General features: G+C 43.0%; 1 protein-coding gene across 3 annotated transcripts in view; it reads right to left on the reverse strand.

Moving 5' to 3' along the window:
- The window catches only part of LAMA1 (laminin subunit alpha 1), a 125,340-nt gene that overhangs the window by 15,288 nt on the left and 90,259 nt on the right, over positions 1 to 19,793 (reverse strand). For 2 of the 3 annotated variants that reach the window (XM_086372352.1, XM_086372353.1), the window contains exons 37-50: positions 17,149 to 17,359; positions 16,849 to 16,965; positions 16,579 to 16,742; positions 14,551 to 14,686; positions 13,680 to 13,773; positions 12,385 to 12,501; positions 9,963 to 10,145; positions 9,479 to 9,633; positions 7,585 to 7,728; positions 6,479 to 6,612; positions 5,125 to 5,275; positions 4,069 to 4,193; positions 1,427 to 1,577; positions 415 to 559 (exon numbers count right to left, since the gene is read on the reverse strand). In XM_086372352.1, coding sequence (XP_086228478.1) covers positions 415 to 559; positions 1,427 to 1,577; positions 4,069 to 4,193; positions 5,125 to 5,275; positions 6,479 to 6,612; positions 7,585 to 7,728; positions 9,479 to 9,633; positions 9,963 to 10,145; positions 12,385 to 12,501; positions 13,680 to 13,773; positions 14,551 to 14,686; positions 16,579 to 16,742; positions 16,849 to 16,965; positions 17,149 to 17,359 — 2,027 coding nt within the window. Of the gene's footprint in view, positions 1 to 414; positions 560 to 1,426; positions 1,578 to 4,068; positions 4,194 to 5,124; positions 5,276 to 6,478; positions 6,613 to 7,584; positions 7,729 to 9,478; positions 9,634 to 9,962; positions 10,146 to 11,339; positions 11,740 to 12,384; positions 12,502 to 13,679; positions 13,774 to 14,550; positions 14,687 to 16,578; positions 16,743 to 16,848; positions 16,966 to 17,148; positions 17,360 to 19,793 lie in introns of those variants that run through there. The other variant, XM_086372354.1, reaches the window with a different exon arrangement.

Consider the following 19,793-nt stretch of genomic DNA (forward strand, 5'->3'; position numbering starts at 1 on the left):
CATCTCCAGGGGATCTTCCCAACCCAGGGATCGAATCCAGGTCTCCCACATTGCAGGGGGATTCTTTTTCAGCTAAGCCACCAGGGAAGCCCAAGAATATTGGAGTGAGTAGCGTATCCCTTCTCCAGGGATCTTCCAGACCCAGGAATCAAACCAGGGTCTCCTGCATTGGAGGGGAATTCTTTACCAACTGAGCTACCAGGGAAGCCCAATGCATTTGGAAACCACAGACAAACAGAATATTCCTTCACGAAGCTGTGAATCCCGGTGCTCAGAATTCCAAAGAAAACAAGGGCTTTTGAATAGAATGTCATTCAAGAAGACTCAGAAAGCTAAAGAAAAAACAAAGACTGCTAACTTTGGAAAGATTTTCATTCCCACTAGGGCATTTTGTCCGTCTGTCCTCACACTTACCTTGCTTTTTATTTCGCTGGAAGGCAATTTTGTACCACGTTCCATTATTATAGCGTCGGTCGGTAATCAGAGCAAGGGGCCCAGAACCCAGGTCAACTGTTACCCTGACTCTGCCGTCGACCAGGTCAATGGATAAAAAGTCTTTCTGTAAAAAACAAGAGAAAACACTTACCCGTGGTTACATTATTATCACAAGATTTCTTTCCCCTCCAAGTCAGGGAGGGTGGAAATCTCCTACAGTCAAACTGAGAGAACAGGATCTGGCCTAATAGTTGGACATTAAAAGTGTCCACAAGGCTTACTAGATTAATATACAGACGTGTGAAATAAACTCATGAATGTCAAAGTCCACAACACAATAAGAGAAGTGGACTCTCTGCATCTTGTTCACTTAGATTGACAAATGAGCCAGTCCTAAAAATACAACCACAAAACAGAAAGATCACCCGCACTCAAGATAAAAATAAGAACATGAACTCCTCTGATGGAATTCAAATAAGATTAGGAAGTCACAGTGAATAAAACAAGACCTCTTATTTAGGCTCAAAATCTAATAATAAATGTTTAAGTGACATTTATAATGAGGGGAGGGCTTCCCAGGTGGCTCAGTGGGTAGAGTCCACCTGCAGTACAAAGAGACACAGGAGACTCAGGTTGGATCCATGGGTTGGGAATATTCCCCTGGAGGAGGGCATGGCAACCCATTTCAGTACTCTTGCCTGGAGAATCCCATAGACACAACAGCCTGGTGGGCTATAGTCCGTAGGGTTGCAAAGAGTTGGACATGGCTAAATGCACATAATGATGGGAAGCTATTTTCTATTTGACATGCTTTTCCAAATGTTTGTCAGTGAGTTTATACTGATAAATAATTTAAAATGGGAAACTAGTATGGCATATATGTGTATATATTATCCTTGTATGTGTTCATAAAACAATCATTTAATAAATATCCTCATAGCAATCCAACTGTAGTCACACAGCAGGACATAGAACCCTTAAAGACTCTTACGGTGCCGTTTGAAGCCAGGTACAGAAGCAGCCCGTTAGGTGAATAGGTACTAAAAAGCATAATTATCTGAGTCACAGTAGCCCGGAGAGTCTTCTCCACGACAGAATACCCACTCCCAGCAAAATGGAAAGAGGCATCTTCATCCTGGGGGCTGCACAGAGAGAGGGTGAAACATAACCTGTTCTTAGGAAGGTAGTTCACAAGGACACACGACACTCATGAGTTCTTCCTCACAAAGCTGTCATAGAGCATTTATTTCCATAATTTGGTAGTAAGTCTTAAGTCATAATAACTTAAAAGATGCCCCCCATGAGATTATGCGAGACAAGCACCCAGTTGCTTTATAAAGAAAAGAGAGTTAACGTAGGCAGCATTCACTGTAGTAAAAAGAAATTCCCTCAAAGGATGAATTGCGGCTATAAATAGTTCTACTCAGCGACTAGATTTTCGTTTGCTCTAATTTCCTTTAATGTGACTTTGATGTCCTTTAATATCTCATTTCCTTTAATGTCCTGTCTTAACTTCAGCACTTTTGGAATAAATTTTATATTGGCATTTATTACCTGGTGCTGGTTTTAACTAAATGCATCAGTTAAACTGGACTAATAATGGAAAACAAATCCATACCAATGTGCCAGAAGGATCAGCTTACAAAAATATCACTGACCAAACAGAGTCTCAAAAATCTGCAAGATGAGCTTACAACTCAGTCACACACTGTGGACTCCAGCATATCTTAGATAAGTGTTTTCCAGTTTTCCCCACGCCTCAAAAAGCTGACTTAATTTACTCTTCAAATACAAATTACTTGGAACATGTCATTATTATGTTCAAAAGGTACTTTTGTGGAATGTCATAGGGCTTGAGAGTGAAATTTAGATTAGAGTGTCCGGGCCGGGGGTATGAATTTGCACTTTCTCCTGGTAAAGGGGTAATAACCAAACTCTGTGACAACTCCAAGCAGAGACAGAAGACCCAACGACAGCGTTTTCATTAACAAAGTAAAACATAACGGTACTCTGTAAAACCCAAGGTTTCAAACTGATAGCTTTCTATAGTCCTATTCTTTCTGAAAATTTCTGTCTTGAGATCTCCCATAAAGAAGTATAAGAAATGTACTGTACAGTCTTATGGACTCTATGGGAGAGGGAGAGGGTGGGAAGATTTGGGAGAGTGGCACTGAAACATGTAAAATATCATGTAGGAAACGAGTTGCCAGTCCAGGTTCGATGCACGATGCTGGATGCTTGGGGCTGGTGCACTGGGACGGCCCAGAGGGAAGGTATGGGGAGGGAGGAGGGAGGAGGGTTTGGGATGGGGAACACATGTATACCTGTGGTGGATTCATTTTGATATTTGGCAAAACTAATACAATTATGTAAAGTTTAAAAATAAAATAAAATTAGAAAAAAAAAATAAAGTAAACAAATAGCAGAAAAAAAAAAAAAACCTAAAGAAAAAAAGAAATGTACTGTGTATAAATCAATTATGGTCTAATTCTCAATCACCTCCTAGAAGCAAGTCCCATTGCTTTACCTTCAGACGACTGGATTCATGTAGCGAAGGACACAGATTCTAGCAGCAGATTGCTGGGGTTCAAATTTCAGCTCCCCAGCTTACTAGCTGTGTGACCTCAGAAAAGTTACCTAACCCCTCTGTGTCTCATTCCCTCTATCTGTAAAATAGGGATCATGAGAGAACCTCTCTGGAAGGGTGATACATGATTTAATATGCGCAAAGAAAAGAAGACTGCCCTATCAAAGGTCAGCTAAGCAGCCAATGCGCTGCTGCACCAGCCACTCAGAACTTATACAGAAATAAAGGCCTGCCGATTAAAGATTTTTTCCCCCCATATTTAGATGTGAACTGTTAAAATCAATGATTTTATATTATCCTTTAAGGATCTAAGAGATTTTTCATAATTATAAATGTATGCTGACACCACACTAAAAGAGTACAAATGTATTCAAAGAGGAATTAAAAAAAAAAAAACCCAGTTAGCTTCCTTGGTAATATAAGCCAAAGTTAAAGGTACATGATCACATTGAGAAAAAAAACTTTTTTTAAGTCTAAAGGGCATCGCTGGACCATATCAATGATTTAATAATGGAAAATTACACACAAAGGTGAAAAGCACAATGAATTCTAATCACTGACCTGCTCAAATGGATTGAGTTCCTAGAAATAGTTTATTAACTCACTGAGCTAAAGCTTTTGTCTAGGTAGGGACACTTATCTAAAATGAAGACAGTTTAATCCAGTGACAAATGCAGACATAAAGCACCAGTTTGTGTCTGTATCAGCATTTACAAAGTGTGTTCTATGGAACATTAAGAAAACTCATTATTAGCAAGAGTTCAGGGGTGGCTCAGTGATAAAGAATCTGCCTGACAATTCAGGAGACACAGGAGACTCAAGTTTGATCCCCAGGTTGGGAAGATCCCCTGGAGGAGGAAATGGCCTGGAGAATCCCAAAGGAGCCTGGTGGGCTACAGTCCATGGGGTCTCAAATGACATGACTGAGCGACTAAGCATGCATGCAGGGTCAAATGCATTTGAGAAATGCCACAACTTGAACCTTTTCCCTGGACCAGGTCACTGTACACATTAGCATCTGAGGTGTCACCTGTGGGGCGAGTTACCTTCCGAAGCAGCCGTGGCACTCCCCCTCCCTCTCAATATAGTTCCACAGGCCGATCGACTGTCCATTCAGGAAGGCCTCGCCCATGCAGCCTTTAAAATGAGTAACCTTCACGGCAGGAGACTTCTAGTGTAAACAAACACGCAATGAGTGAAAAGAAATGCATTTTTTAAGTGTCCAAAGCTCTTCCTTGGGAGCTCAAATTTCACAGATCCAAATTTTGAGAAAACAACATCCAGGAAAATGGCCAGTTTGTAATCGCTGGACTTCCTTCCAATCATGAACTGGGATCCTAAAATGAGTGACAGACAGCAGGACGAGAACTCAGGGCACATCAATTACTAGGGTCGCTGGAGAGAAGGCCCTTCATCAGATGAGAAAAGACCCAGAGGATGTGGTCAGTGATGACGCCTCACTCTCATTTCAGAGCACTGAACCAGGTCCAGGTAACCCCAGCTTTATTCGGTGGGAGGATAACTGATGTAATAAAATATACCATGAACTCTTTTGCTAAACACTAGGGTTAGAGTTAGTCTACCTTTAGAGTCAGGGCTTCCCTGGTGGCTCAGACGATAAAGAATCTGCCTGCAGTGCAGGAGACCCAGGTTTAATCCCTGGGTTGGGAAGATCCCCTGGAGAAGGGCATGGCACCCCACTCCAGTAATGTTGCCTGGAGAATTCCATGGACAGAGAAGCCTAGCAGGCTATACAGTCCCTGGGGTCACAAAGAGTTGGACATGGCTAAATGACTAATACACCTCTAGAGTCAGAATAGAGATAAGGGAGTTCACAAAAATTAATGTGGAATACTGAATTTCTTCTTTTATTATTGAGGGGGAAAAATAGTAAAATGAACCGTTGGCTGCTTTTCCCTTTATACCATTTATGAAGCATGATCCTTTACAAAACCAACCCAACTCTGCAGATGAACTGTCATTAAACAAAATAATAGAAGCAGGAAAATCGTTCTCTGCCTAGAATATTTTCAAAAATGTAAGCATATTCATTTCATCTATTGGTAAAATCAGCCTGTTCAGATGAGCCTTCAGAATGTTACCTTTATCTGTCCGCCAAGCCCTCCAACAAACATCATGGTTGAGTTGTTTACATCCAGAACTTTGGCTGTTCCAGGGGATTTACTTGTTCTTGGTGGAGGCTTTTGAGCTGCGCTCATTTCCTTTACGCTCAATGAACCAATGTTCCCAAACCTGGGGGTCACAGACAGTTGCAAAAAGAGCACTTTCAGAATGACAAATCGGTCCACATGTGTGCACGCATGCACACACACACACACACACACACACATCTGTTCTACACACAGCCTCCACCGGCTTCTGCCCACGTCTCCACTGGCGTCTCTGCTTCTAGGTTTGCCCAGCCCAGCCCTAGTGTGCCCTCTAGAACCTTGTGGAGTATTTCTTCTAAAGCATCAATTCCATCCTGTTATCTCCTGCTTACAATAGTTACAGATAATGGACTAAATATGTTTCAACAGCCCACTGTCTTTATTATATCCCTGTTTTCTCAAATAACAAAATAAAAATCACAAATTCCCAACAACACCATCATAACAACAAAATGTGATATTACAGAAAAGTGAAGAGAAAGATACACATAAAGCTGCTTAACAGTAGTTGCCTCTGGGGAAGGACTTTATTTTTTATAACTTTTATTATTTTTTGGTAGAACCACATGACAGGCAGGATCTTAGTTCCATGACCAGGGATCAAACCCTTGCCCCCTAGAGTTGGAAGCACAGAGTCCTAATCACTGGACCGCCAGGGAAGTCCCTGGGGAGGGGCTGTAAAAGGAAGAATTTCACGTCCTTCCTGAATTCTAAAAAAACGCCACCCCTAACTGGTTCCCTCCTGGCCTGCCCTCTGCTTGTCCTGCTGCCAGCCACGTGGTGTCTCCATTATGCTGCACGTTACTGCCCTCTTCTGGGTTGGCTGCCCAGACTTAGACCTGACATTCTGAAGGTAATACAAACTTTAAACTTTTTTCTTCATTTGATGGTTGATTTTGGCAACAAAGTTTATTTCTCTTGTAATAATGAAAAAAACTCCTACAATAAATCTAAACCAAGTATTCTTTCATTATAATCCCACTCCCCAGAAATTTCAAGGACTGTTACATGATATTACAAACATGTTGTTGTTCAGTCACTAAGTCGTGTCTGACTTTTTGTGATCCCATGGACTGCAGACACCAGGCTTCCCTGTCCTTCAACATCTCCTGGAGTTTGCTTAAACTCATGTCCATTGTGTCGGTGATGCCATCCAACCGTCTCATCCTCTGTTGCCCCCTTCTCCTCCTGCCTTCAATCTTTCCCAGCATAAGGGTAAACACGTAGTTACTTAAAAGATGCAGGAGAGAAATGAGAGATGCTCAGACAGAACTTTGTCTGCTACCTGGTCACATAGATGCCGTGCCACTTGTTGTCATCAATTGGGAAGTCTGGAAATTCCAAGCGTGTTGATCCAGAGCCCAAATCCCAGAGGAAGGCCACTTTTCCTCGCCGCATCTCCACTGCCAGGAAATCAGCCTGGGGTGCAGGGCGTGAGCTGGGGTTAGTCCACAGGCAGGACTGTGGGCATGACCACTGACACGCTCTAAAGGAATTCTTACAGCATTTTCTCTATTCTTAAAAAGTAAAACAATGAACACAAAAAAAGACCTTCTATTGTCCTTAAATGCTCCCCTCCACTGGAGCTGGAGCATGACCCGAAGGATCGTACTGGAGACAGTGGCCACCGTTGGCCATCGGTGCCCACCACCCTTCCCCGGCATGGCCCTCCATGGAGCCTCCCATGAAGTTCTCCAAGAAAACTCGCTGGGGGTAAGCAGCCTCTACAGGGGTCATAAGGAAGGCGTGGCACTTGTCTTTCTGCCCAGCCTGAAAAGGCAACGTGTGAACGTGAATCATGCAAGAAGACAGAAGCCATGAAGCCCTACAGCACCGACTGACCTGTGCTGTGCACCTTGGGTCTTAAGAATACACTGCAGATGGCATTTGTGCTTGCTAGTATCTTCTGCCCAAGGGTCTGACCCATGCCCCACCGACAGCCTAAAGAAACAAGTCTTCCCCAGGGGACTTGCCCTCTGGGAACCGCGAGAATCTCAGTGGGTGGAAGAGTCTGGGGGAAGCTTGACAATTCTGACGTGTCCCTCGGGGTGCACGCCTCCACGCCTGGTGACAACTGCCAAGGTTGACTTCACAGACTCGAAGTGAAGCTCCGTGGCTTCAGAGGTCACAGGAGACATTATGGAAAGCTCTGTCCCCACAGCTCACAGTTAAAGGGGCAGAGGGAGGCACCGCTCATCAACGCCGCTCTCCTCTTTACAGGCACGCAGTTTCACAGTTTGTTTTCCATCTAACATTACCAGCTTAGCAAAAGATTAGAAGCACTAGTGATTTCATGAAGGCCTTATTTTTTTTTTTAGCCAAAAATGTACCAATTGAGAAAATATCCTCTGGCCTAAGAGACTCGGCGTGGCTTCCGCAGGTCATACTCACGCTCGTGCTGCTGCCCAGGTAGAAGAGAAGGTTGTCGGGTTCACTTGTCTTCACGTTGAGCGTCAGGCTGTTGTAGTTGGTAGAAGAGATCTGGGGCTGGTAGGCCCGGATGCAGTCTCGGTCTGCAGACACAGCAACTTTGATCTGGAGAAGGAGAAGAGACGTGTCCCCAAGTGCCTTAGAGTCATCCAGGACACACACTGGCAGCATGCCTAGGGTTCAGAAGTGCTGTGCTGTTCTGACTCTTCGCTGCTAGGCAGGATTCCTCTCCAGATAATAGTGCTATGTGTCTCAAAAGGTGAAAATCAGATGGGGCTGAAACTTATTCCATTTGGTAAAATATTTTACTATGGAAAAAGCCAGTCATGAGGTTTTAAAGAAGAATTTTACACAAGGAACTCTATTTTATGAGACTTGATTCCTTAAAGATAAGGAGTTTTTCTAAATCACTTTGGAATCTTACACCTGACACAGAAAGGCTATTTGATGATCATTTACCTGGGAAATCTCATGGACAGAGGAGCCTGGTGGGCTACAGTCTGCAGGGTTGCAAGAAAGTTGGATGCAACTGAGCATGCATAATATGTAGTAAATGGAGGGTTGATCTATCACTCAGCAAATATTTATAGACCAGTTATTTCACTCATATATCACTCTGGTAAATAATTACTTGCACATAATTTTTACATTAACCCTCAAGACTATAAGTTTATATTAACCAGAGCACTTGGAACCATCCGTCAGGTTTTTTATTTGGCAACTGGAACTAAGGCAGATGGAAACCAGAGTTCTTATAAAACTCCAGCTCTTTTCCCAAAGTGAAATTACTAAGGGATCAAAGAATCTGGAGCTCCTTTTTCTTGGCTAGAAGCTTCAGGAAGGTAAACATTAGACCAGAGGTCACCTTTATTGTCTACAGGTCCCCAGGGCAAATGATGTTCTCTCAATCTTATTTCCCTGAAACGCCTCTCCTTTAGCACACGGCCAGGGCCATGGCAAAGGATGGCCAGGAAACACTCTCTCAAGCTGTGTGTTTTATGCAGTTAGTGAGTGACCTGGATTTGAGCAACATTCATGGGATGTTAGCTGTTTTGTCAGAAGTCTAGAGATGCAGCCCACACTGCACACGCATTCTGGAGAATCCTTGGATTATGATAACACCGAGTTGGGAAAATGATGGAAAGAACACTGTAGGCAACCAGTGAGACTTCCAGCAACGCTAACACTTGGACCAACGTGTTTGTACTATCCAGCGAATTGGTGGGGACCTAGAAATCTAGGCCATGGTTATAAATCTCCATAAGGACACGGAGATCTCTTTGCTAACAACATTCTGAAACACACAGAACAAAAGCAGGAATCAAGGAAAATGGGACTCATTAAATACACTTAAGGTAAATATCAACACTGAAAATTCCTTGGAAGGACTGAAGCTTCACTGGACGCTGAAGCTGAAGCTCCCTTCCTTTGGCCACCTGATGCCAAGAGCTGACTCACTGGAGAAGACCCTGATGCTGGGCAAGACTGAGGGCAGGAGGACAAGGGGGTGACCGAGGATGAGATGGTTGGATGGCATCACTGACTCAATGGACATGAGTTTGAGCAGACTCAGGGAGATGGTGAAGGACGGGGAAGCCTGGTTGTGCTACAGTCCACGGGGTCACAAAATGTTGGGCATGACTTAGCGACCGAACAACAACAAAGTAAAATGTGTAAGACAAGGCTTTAAATACACCTGGAGACAAGGCTGTGAGAAACCGGGCATTTCTGAGAACTTGTCAGCAGAAAGTGTGACCGAAGCCCTCTGCATGGGAGACCCTGGGATGCATGGTTCCAGGAGCTTCAGCTAGCAGGGTGGTGCAGGGCTCCCGAGACCCGTGGGCCCCACACTCACAGATGCGGCTTGTTTCCGGGCCTGGCTGATCAGCAGTTTGATTTCTGACAGGTTTCTGCTCAGGTTCTCTTCTAACATCTTCAGAGGCTTCAGCCGATCCAACAAGAGGTTGGCTTGTGTTTCCACATCTTTGACTTTTCTTCCAGCTAACAAAGCTAATATATGAAGGGGACAAAAAGTTGGCAGGGGTGGGGCGGGGGGGAGGCAGGGAGGAAACAAGAGAAATTAGCTGGTCATTACTAGAATATGTGCTGGATATACTAGAATATCCAAATCATCAAATCCCTGATATCTTGGTAAATATATAAAAAATGCACCAGCCCAAGGCAGTACCCGAGGCTCTTCTCTTCCTTTATAAATGCAAATCCAGATGTTGCCACATTTTTATAATTTAGGATTGCTGTCTGCAAACACCCATGTGCCCTGGGCCAGCTCACGTAGCATGACAAAAACTTTCCTAACAGGACGAGAGACCACGACCTACTGGTCATCGAGGAGTCTCGTAGGAGTTCGTCTGTTTCCTGTAATGTGGCGTTAACCCTGGACAGGTCAGTGGACGTGTTCAACAGCTTCTGGCTCAGCCCCATGACATTCTTGAGTGTGCTGGTGGCGCTCTGGTTTGCAGACATGGCCAGGTCTGTGACTTTGGCTCCTCTGTCTCTGACACCTGAAATAAATTTATACTCAAGTATATACTCTGGTGGTTATACACATGGTTATAACATGCAGAAAACCATAAGGCCACAACGAATGTAATTTTACACAGAAACATGTTACAGAATTCCTTTCTGGTCCTTGAACACAAAAGGGGGCTTCTGTTTCTAATGACAGTATTAAGGCTGCCTGTCACGTGTTGGGGTTTCCCTGGTGGCTCAGTAGTAAAGAATCCACTTGCAATGCGGGAGACACAGGAGACTCGGGTTGGATCCCTGGGTTGGGAAGGTCCCCTGGAGTAGGAAATGGCAACCCACTCCAGTATTCTTGCCTGGAGAATTCCATGGACAGAGGAGCCTCGGGGGCTATAGTCCATGGGGTCGCAAAGAGTCAGATATGACTGAAGTGACAGAGCACACACACACATATGTGCTACCACTTCCTTTTTTGGATGAATGAAATGTTTTTCATTCATGAGCGCCAAAGAATTGATGCTTTAGAACTGCGGTGGAGAAGGCTCTTGAGAGTCCCTTGGACTCCAAGGAGAGCAAACCAGTCAATTCTAAAGGAAATCAATCCTGAATATTCATTGGAAGAACTGATGTTGAAGCTGAAGCTCCAATACTTTGGCCACCTGATGTGAAGGATTGACTCATTAGAAAAGACTCTGATGCTGGGAAAGATTGAAGGCAGGAGGAGAAGGGGATGAACGAGGATGAGATGGTTGGATGGCATCATCAACTCAATGGACATGAATTTGAGCAAGCTCCAGGAGTTGGCGATGGACAGGGAAGCCTGGTGTGTTGCAGTCCATGGGGTTGCAGAGTCAGACATGACTGAGTGACTGAACTGAACTGAACTGAAATGTTTTTGATGACAACACTCTATACTGAAGTATGATTTCAATACACAATGAGATTACAAAAGCAACTGCTAGTCGCCATTTGCTCAGCATCTTATATGTTAACAATCTAAACTCATTTGCTCCCCTTCCAATCATTCCTTTCTTACAGTCACTAACAGCTTCTCCAAATCATTCCATGTCTGGATAAGAAGGTTTAGGAATTTAAACCTGAAGGTGCCATAGAAGTATCCTAGGCCAGAGGAAGTGTATTTGCCCACAAGTGGCTGCTGGAAATAATAGCACAGTAAAAACTAAATGGTCACTAAAGATAAACTGCAGTTCAATTATTCTAGAAAATCTGGGTGACAGTTTTTTTTAAGGCACTTTTATTCATTTTTAAAGGGTTTAACACAAAAGGGACAAAGATTAACACTAGAAGAAGGTGGATGCAGGGTATACAGGTATTCTTTTCAATCTTCTGTAACTTTTATGCAAATGTGAAATTGGTTCCAAATAAAAAATTATTTTTGAATGTTTGATCAACATACATCATGTATCCTTAAAAACAGATAAATAAAAGAAAAAGAAAATTTCAGATCAGAAAATGCTCCACTCTTCTAAAGTCCAGCTTCCCAGGGTACTTTTCATGCTTATAAAGTGACCAATACAGTGAATGTGAAACTTGGGCAAACTCTGGGTGATGTTGAGGGACAGGGAGGTCTGGTGTGCTGCAGTCCATGGGGCCGAAAAGAGTCGGACACGACTGGGCGACAGAACAACAACAATAAGGTGAACCAGCAGACACAAGAACTTGGGAGATGTTTTCAGTATCTTGCAAGACTTAAGGAAAAAGAAAAGGCTGAAGGAATGTAAGATAAATAATGCACCACAGTGCAACTTGTCTGTGTTAAAAAGCTACCCTACTTAAAATTTTAAGGAACAGTGCATTTTCAAACCATCAATATTAAAGTGATCTATTTTAGAATGCTTATTGTCTCACAAAAGAAGATTTCCTTAATTTCCAAACAAGAATTCTCTAAATTAACACATTTATAATGAATTTAGCATTTTGCCTTAAAGCAGGAATATTTCAGCTTCTTCACTTGCTAGCTTCTTTCATCTCAGGCCTATTTTAATAGTTAGCAATTAATATGAAAGCACAAAGAATTTAAAGCTTTGTTTTTTCAGAGTATAATTCTACTACTTCAATGCAGGTGTTCTGAAGCTATAAAAAACACAGTGCTCTTCCTTCCAAACCATATCCCTCTGCAAGTGAAAATTCTGTCAATCTTGGTTTGGTTTCGGGTGAGGGGTCTCCATCGGACTTGCGGCAGGTCTTCTGCTCGTGTGCAAGTGTTTTGCAATGAGACGATATTAATTTAAATCAAGAACCCCCCTTTCCACTTACCTTCGGGAATTGCTTTAAGTATCAAGAGTGATTCGTTGGTCTGCCTGGTAATTTTATCAGCATCCTCTTGAAATCTCTTTGCAGTATCTTTCAATCTACTCAGTTCCAATGTGGTACCTAGTCAAAGGGGAAAAAGTGTTTCCTTTTAAGCTGACCCTGAAAAGTTGCCTGGATGACAGTTTTATCATTCCTGACCCATCTATAAAATCAGCAGCTTTCTACAGAGAGCCCAAATATTGAAAGTTTGTCTAACAAGACTTAGCATCACTCAACCCACACTCAAATTGTATGCTTGGGGGCTTACTTGATAATTTTTTTTTTTTACTTTGTTTTCCTTCTCACTAATACTTCTTAAATTCGTGTTTGATTCAATTAGAGCTCTAGGGCAAAAAGGGCTTCCCAGGTGGTGCTAGTGTTAAAGAATCCACCTGCCAGTGCAGAGGACATAAAAGATACGGCTTCAATCCCTGGTCAGAAAGATCCCCTGGAGGAGGGCATGGCAACCCACTCCAGTATTCTCTCCTGGAGAATCCCAGGGACAAAGGAGCCTGGCGGGCTGCAGTCCATAGGGTTGCAAAGAGTTGGACACAACTGAATAACTAAACAGCGGCAGAGTATATTAAGGTGATAGTTATCTATCTCTCTATATATAATAATGATGTATCTATATAACTATATATAGATCTATATATATAATTATACGTTATAAAACTTGTTTGTTTCTCTTACACAACAGAGTCGGCTGCCATTCTGCATTATCCTTACTGATTCTTACATGTGCCAAAAATTGCTTACTGAAAGTCTTAGGAAAAATGAAACCACATTGGTATTTTTTTTTTTGCATAGGTATTTTTAATAGACAAATCAATATTGATTTAATTCAGTAACTTTATGAGAACCTACCATGGTTCTAACATTGCATTAGCCCTGTGCAGAAGACAAGAGTCAAACATAATACGACTCTTCAAGAAATGGTGAAACCCTGAGATGGACAGAGAAGCACGTGACATCACAGGTATCCTGACAAACGCCGTGAGGACCAGCCTGAGCTCAGGAGCTAGAGCAGTGAGCAGAGGGTTTCGTTCTCAGGGGAGGCTTGTTGAGTCTATGGAAGATTGGAGGGGACTGGGCAATAAAAATTACATGATGTGTCTAGGATAGGAAATTAGAATATTATTGTGACAAAGAAATGTTAAGATTCGACTTGCTCCAGGAAAGAAGAATGTTCTGAAAGTATGTTCAGAGGTGTGTCCACAATCACTCTGGCATCAACACAGCCCCAGCTGGGAACTGACCTCGATGCTTTCTGCTCAGGCGGTTGCCTTCTTTGAGAAACTCGGAACTGCGCCGGAGGGCCGCTCTCCCATTAGAAACAAGAGATTCGGAAGCCTGTAAAATGGAACAGTTTAAATGTGGACCTGCAGGGCGGGGTGGGCTCTTTCTGAAGGTGGAGAGAACAACTCTGTCTTGTCAGAATATCCCCCAGGGTCCTTCCGAACAAGGAAGTCAAGCAGACAACAGGCAGGGACAACTGAAGTAGGCCTATTAACATGTGCTAATTTGTAGCTGAAGAGAAGGAACACAGTCATTTTTAAATCTATAAACACAAAAACCAGCCCTTAAATGAAGATGTTCACCACGGGTAAGAAGAGATGTCCAAGGTAGATATCAATTAACATTATCATTTTTGTTCTAAGAATTATTTATGACTTAGATGGCTCAGCAGGTAAAGAATCTGCCCGCCAACGCAAGAGACGTGGGTTCAATCCCTGAATCCAGGATTGGACACGGAAGTAGTCTAAGGGGTATATGAGCTTGTTTAAGGCCCACTATTTACTCCCATAGGAAAACACAATATTTTTAATGCATTAGAATATATTACGGAGAAAGAAATGGCAACCCACTCCAGTATTCTTGACTAAGAAATCTCATGGGCTGAGGATCCTGGTGGGCTACAGCCCACAAGGTCGCAGAGTCGGATACGACTGAGTGACTAAGCATGCAGGAAAAGAAAATGCAGCTGATGACAGAATCCCACCAGAAAAGAACCTTGACAAATGTAAACTTAAGCCACTGCCTCTCTGCTTGAGCATCACACGAAAGGCTCACCTGACCACAGCGCAGAGACAAAGCAGGCACACAGGGAAACCCGAGGGCCTTTCTTACCGCGCTCGCCTCTTTCACAGTTCCGAGTGCATCTGTCGCCAACCTCTCTGATTCCTCAATCAGGCTCCGGATGTTGGAGTGGACGTGGGCTGCGCTGGTGGCATTCAGGGACACATGTCTGACATTCCCAAGGCCACTGTGCAATCGGCATATTTAGAGATGTTATGATCAACGGAACTGAATCTGCCCACTGTTCCTAAAAGCCTCCCACTTAGAGAAACATCATCAACGAGGAAGACAGGAGTCTGTATCAACATGTGGATTCCCCTCTAATTCCAAATGCCGTCTTAAGAAGCTGTGGTCATCTTGTCTCGGTAACACTAAGAACTGCTGCTTAATTAACACCCAAAGAAGAGGTGATCACTGTGTCTCACCTTTTAGACCGTCCAGGCTTTCACCTCTGTTCAAATCCCCTGCCTGTTTGCGCTGGTTGTAATCTCTCCTGCTACACACGTGTTCATTTTCAAAAGGCTTTCTTAGCTAAGCATATGTGAGGATGCTGAAGCTTATTCCTCAAACAGTATACACCAATTTGACAGTATACACCAATTTGATGAAGTTCACCAGAGGTTTGGGAGGAGGATGAGATAATACTTCAGTCGTCTGAACTTCACTCTTGTAAGGGGACTGATCACTCAGGAACTTGCCAGCTGGTAATGGTGCGGTTTCATCCACCTCACTCTCGCTTCAAAATGAAACCTGACAATAGACACGTCTTTGCCTGCTGAGTAGGCCACTTCATTTTCTCCCCAAGGTTATTGAGTTGGGTGCTTTCCAAAGCAGAGACCAGCAGTTATTTCTTGCTACTACTTGATTGGCAAAATACAGTGACTTACAAATAAAAGATAAAGTTATTTAATTTTATGCATCATACCAAACTGTTTTTAAGACTCATACTAAGTAATAAAGATTTTGTTGTAGCTACAGATGTAGTCAGAACATCCTTTTCCTTTTTGGAAAATGAGGAAAGATGAGGAAAGGAGAAAAACTAACTGGGTACCTAACTCCATTTTCTGTTACTGGTTCCGACAGCAGACGGAGGCAGTAGAGCTCATTGAAGCACCAGAATTACACAATAGTCACTTTTAATCGCTTTCATTGTGTGAGCTCGTCTTTTATGGCAGCACTCCTCAAATTAGAAAAAAATACTCATTTTTCTCCTTCCATAAAACACACCCAACACACAGAAATACATGTATTCCTAGTGGGTCCAGACTTTTTCCACTCATAATTAATAGCAGATTCTAAAGAAATAAATTTACTAACTCACAATATTGTGTAAGGCCTTAAACCCCAATTCCCTCATTTGCTGCCATCAGATCACCTGGGGACTTAACAAAAAATTTAAAGTACAGGCCATATCCCACAGTCTGGGGGACAGGGGAGGGGTCAGGGGACAGAGCCATCAGTACTCAGAAGTTCCCCAGGCTCCTCCTGCAACAATTCAGGAACCACTGGCCTAGAGTCTCGCTTCTCATTTGAAGGCACATCTAACAAACTGAGGATATGCTTGACAAATATCCAAAAATATATGTTAAAGTAATGAGTACAATGGTAGCCTTTGAGGCAGTACAAAATAATGGAGATGGTATCTTTCAGGAGTCGACAAATAGATCCTCAACACTTCTAACAGTCCACAACCTGCAGCCATGCAGAAAGCCGGCTGGATCACAAGTCCCAAGAAGGCAAGATGATGCATAAGGAAATCAGTATCTGGTTCTGTCCATGGGTAACCTCTTAAAGTCCTGAGTACCAGGTAGATACTGAAGGCCTTGATATCGTAGCATAATATTTGTTTTCATTCCTATCTGCTTCAGTTCACATTTTTCCAGCGTACATTCCTGCCGATGGTCAAATACACTACCAGACTTGGGAGGAAACCCTCCTTGCCATGGAAATAAAAGAGAAGTCTTTGTTTTTACACACAAAAAACAATGTGACTCGACACTGTGAATGAAACAGGCAGGCTTATTATTCTCTCTGATCTGCGGCTCACAACTTGTGGGGTTCCTGCCAGATATGCCTCACCTGTCCAGGGCACCTGCCCGTCTCTGCAGCTCAGCGGCGTGATCCTCCGCCCTGTACACGAGCCCCAGCGCTCTCTTTTCGGACATCTGCATGACCAGGTCATCCACGTGGCGCCTGATTTGGGCAGTCCACAGCAGCAGCTCGTCCTGGTGTTGCTCTAGTTGCTACACAGAGATGAACACTGTGACCACGTGCCCGTCTGTTTAACAGCCTGTCTGGGGCCTGGGAGGCTTCCCTGGAAACCCTGGGCTGTGCTGAGTTGGGACTTACCGCGAGAGCCTCCCCTGATGCGTTTGCAGGAGCAGCGGCCGCATCCAGCAGTCCTCTTCCTTCAGCGATCAGCGCTGACGTCAAGTTCTGTTCTTCTTGAACACGCAGCTTCTTCTCCTGCAGCAAATATCACCTTTAAGGATGCTTCATAAAAGCAAGTCGGCCTCTGAACCTCAGGTGCCTGACAATGTGTGCTGGAGTCAGCCCTGGGGCTCATTTTTTTAAGAAGCAAAGGATGACGTCATTTACGTGGGAGGATTTGGGACCAGCTCTAAGGGGGCGAGGGCTGGCAGGACTCACGTTGAACTCTCGCAGGTTGGCCCCAATGAGGAGCAGCAGGCGACTGCTCTCCTGGGTCTTCGTCTCTGCTTCTCTCAGGAGCTCTTCTGCAGCCCGCACATCCCTGTTGTGTGTTGAGAGGAGGCTGCTTACTGCTTCTTTTAACACCGCCAACTCTTCCTGTGGCTTCTGGTAATTTTCCTGAATTTGTGACAATAAATCTTCGGCAGCCCTGGGAACATAAAAGATGGTAAGAAGTGAACAACAAAGCTCACAGCTTTGATGTATAGCGAAAGGAACTTTTACATATCCCTTCTCAGGCTCATCTTGAAGTCCTAAGTGGTACATCGCAATCCCTTAAAAAGGGAAAAAATTTTCCTAAGGCCGCTATATATATGGCAGGTTTACACTTTATCCTTAACGATCTTTCTTGATTTAACAAACTTCCTAACATATTTAGTGGAATTAAAGAAACCATCTCAGTGGATTTGGATTCAGGAAACTGGGGTCATAGCCTGTGAATGATGGCAACTGAAATCTTCATTATAATACGGTCAGATATTGAAAAAAGGAGACGCTTCAGTGATTTGCTCCAAAGTCACCAATGTATCCATACAATACAAAGATTTTTCCTGCAGTTAGTAAAGAAACAAATTTTATAAAAACTTGCAAATCCAAATTGCCAGAAAGATATAATTTCTACCACTTTGATAAAAGCAAGCTTCAAGAAATCAAAAGACATTTCCCTCTATTCTTTTATAAATGTGCTATCAAATTTGAACTTAAAGCTATATAGAATAATACAATTTTCACACTACAGAACTTTGCAGTGGTTGAATATATCCTATTAACTTCTTCCTTCAATTTATCAGAAGAACTTTGAATATTTTTGTGGAAAATGCCTTGTAAATCCCCTTTAATTTTCAGATTATCAGATTGCTGGGCTAAAACACCACAAAAAAATTTTCCAAAGGTATATATTTGAACTCTGACATCATGAGAACATCATCAGGAATTATTTGAACATTCTTGTAATTTTAAGAATTATAAAAAAGATAGTAAGATGCTGTATTATGATAGTTACAAAGAGAACTAAAAATAGTACATGGGAGACATACAAAAAAGTCCAATATATTTCTAATATCTAGCCATTAATCCTTCAGTTCATATCATTAAAGAAAGTATTGCTCTAAGAAATTGAAAATAGAGATCAAATTTTCATCTACAAAATGACTTCACCATCTAAACCACGACCAAATGAAATGACATAGTTGACAATGACTTGAAAGACTACAAAGAAAAATCACAAAACCCCTCAGCACTTCTTATCAGCTTCTTCCCTTAAAATTCAGTTAATACGGTAAAACACAGTTTCTCGAGTGGCATTTCTCCACCATACTAGTGCCGTGAGCAGGTAAGCAAGTTCCATGAGAAAGGGTTGCGTGGTGCCACGCAGTCAGCTGTCTTATCCAGGCTCACTGTGGAGATTCAAGATTAAGTACTTAGCCTAAAGACTTGTGGTAAAGACTCGGCCTCTCCTTAAGAAACTGGAAAACAGTCAGGAAACACAGCTACAAAGGATCACTTGCAGGGCGCCGTAAAGGGAAAGATGGGCTTCCCTGGTGGCTCAGCAGTAAAGAACCCGCCTGCCACCGTAGGAGATACAGGAGACACAGGTTTGATCCCTGGGTTGAGAAGATTACCTGGAGAAGGAACTGGCAACCCCCACCAGTATTCCTGCCTGGAAAATCCCATGGACAGAGGAGCCTGGTGGGCGACAGTCCATAGCGTTGCAAAGAGTCGGACACAACTGAAGTGACTTAGCATGCAGAACACACCAGGTTTCATATTGTCCTGGCAGCTCAACATTGATGGAGTTGCAAATATTCTCTGGGCCTCAGTTACTTCAGCTGCATCCTTCCCACCTCACAAGGAGGTGAGGATGAGCACATGCAGAAGTGAGGGGGAAATCTACAGCTCCCCATCACCCGGCACAGAGGAGTGCTCTGTAGACAACAGCCCCCTTCCCATCTCCTGAGTCCTCACCCAATTCTGAGCTCCCCTTGTCCAGTCCAGAGTCCTCTCAGGGCCCTTCTTGGGCCCTAACAAACATCCCATAATTAAATTACTAGTCCTTTTCTTCAAAGCCTATGTGACAGTATGTTCCACCTTTTGTTTTTCACCTACCAAATCAACAACAATGTCAAAAATCCCACTCAATGATGAAAATACATATAAACTCAGCTCTCCAGGATCCTGCTGGTAGAAGTGGATGTTGTTTTAAATTCCTAAACTTGGGCTATCTGTTTTAATTAACAATAATCTTCTGATGTTCAGGCTGGCTGTCCATTGCTGCAAAACTTCTATATAACCAGGCTCACCCCTCGCCTCCTTGGAGCAGTTCTCTTGTGGTTACTCGAGATACTGCCTCCCAGGCTTAAGTCCTAAAAATTCCCACTGAATAAAAGATAACTTTCAAAGTAATTAAAACCCATGTAGAAAATAATGTGGCAATGCAAGTCGGGAATCCTCAAAATGCAAACTCTGGTTAAATGACTTCACTTCTTAACATTCACCCTGATAAGATAATAATGTGAAATTCAGAAAAAGATTTTGATCTAAGTTATTCTATAAAATGTTATTTAAAACAGCATAATGTATTAAAA

This window comes from Bos grunniens, chromosome 24 (assembly GCF_055505025.1).
Source record: "Bos grunniens cultivar Pamir isolate PY7600 chromosome 24, Bosgru_T2T1.0, whole genome shotgun sequence".
Classification (NCBI taxonomy): Eukaryota; Metazoa; Chordata; class Mammalia; order Artiodactyla; family Bovidae; genus Bos; species Bos grunniens.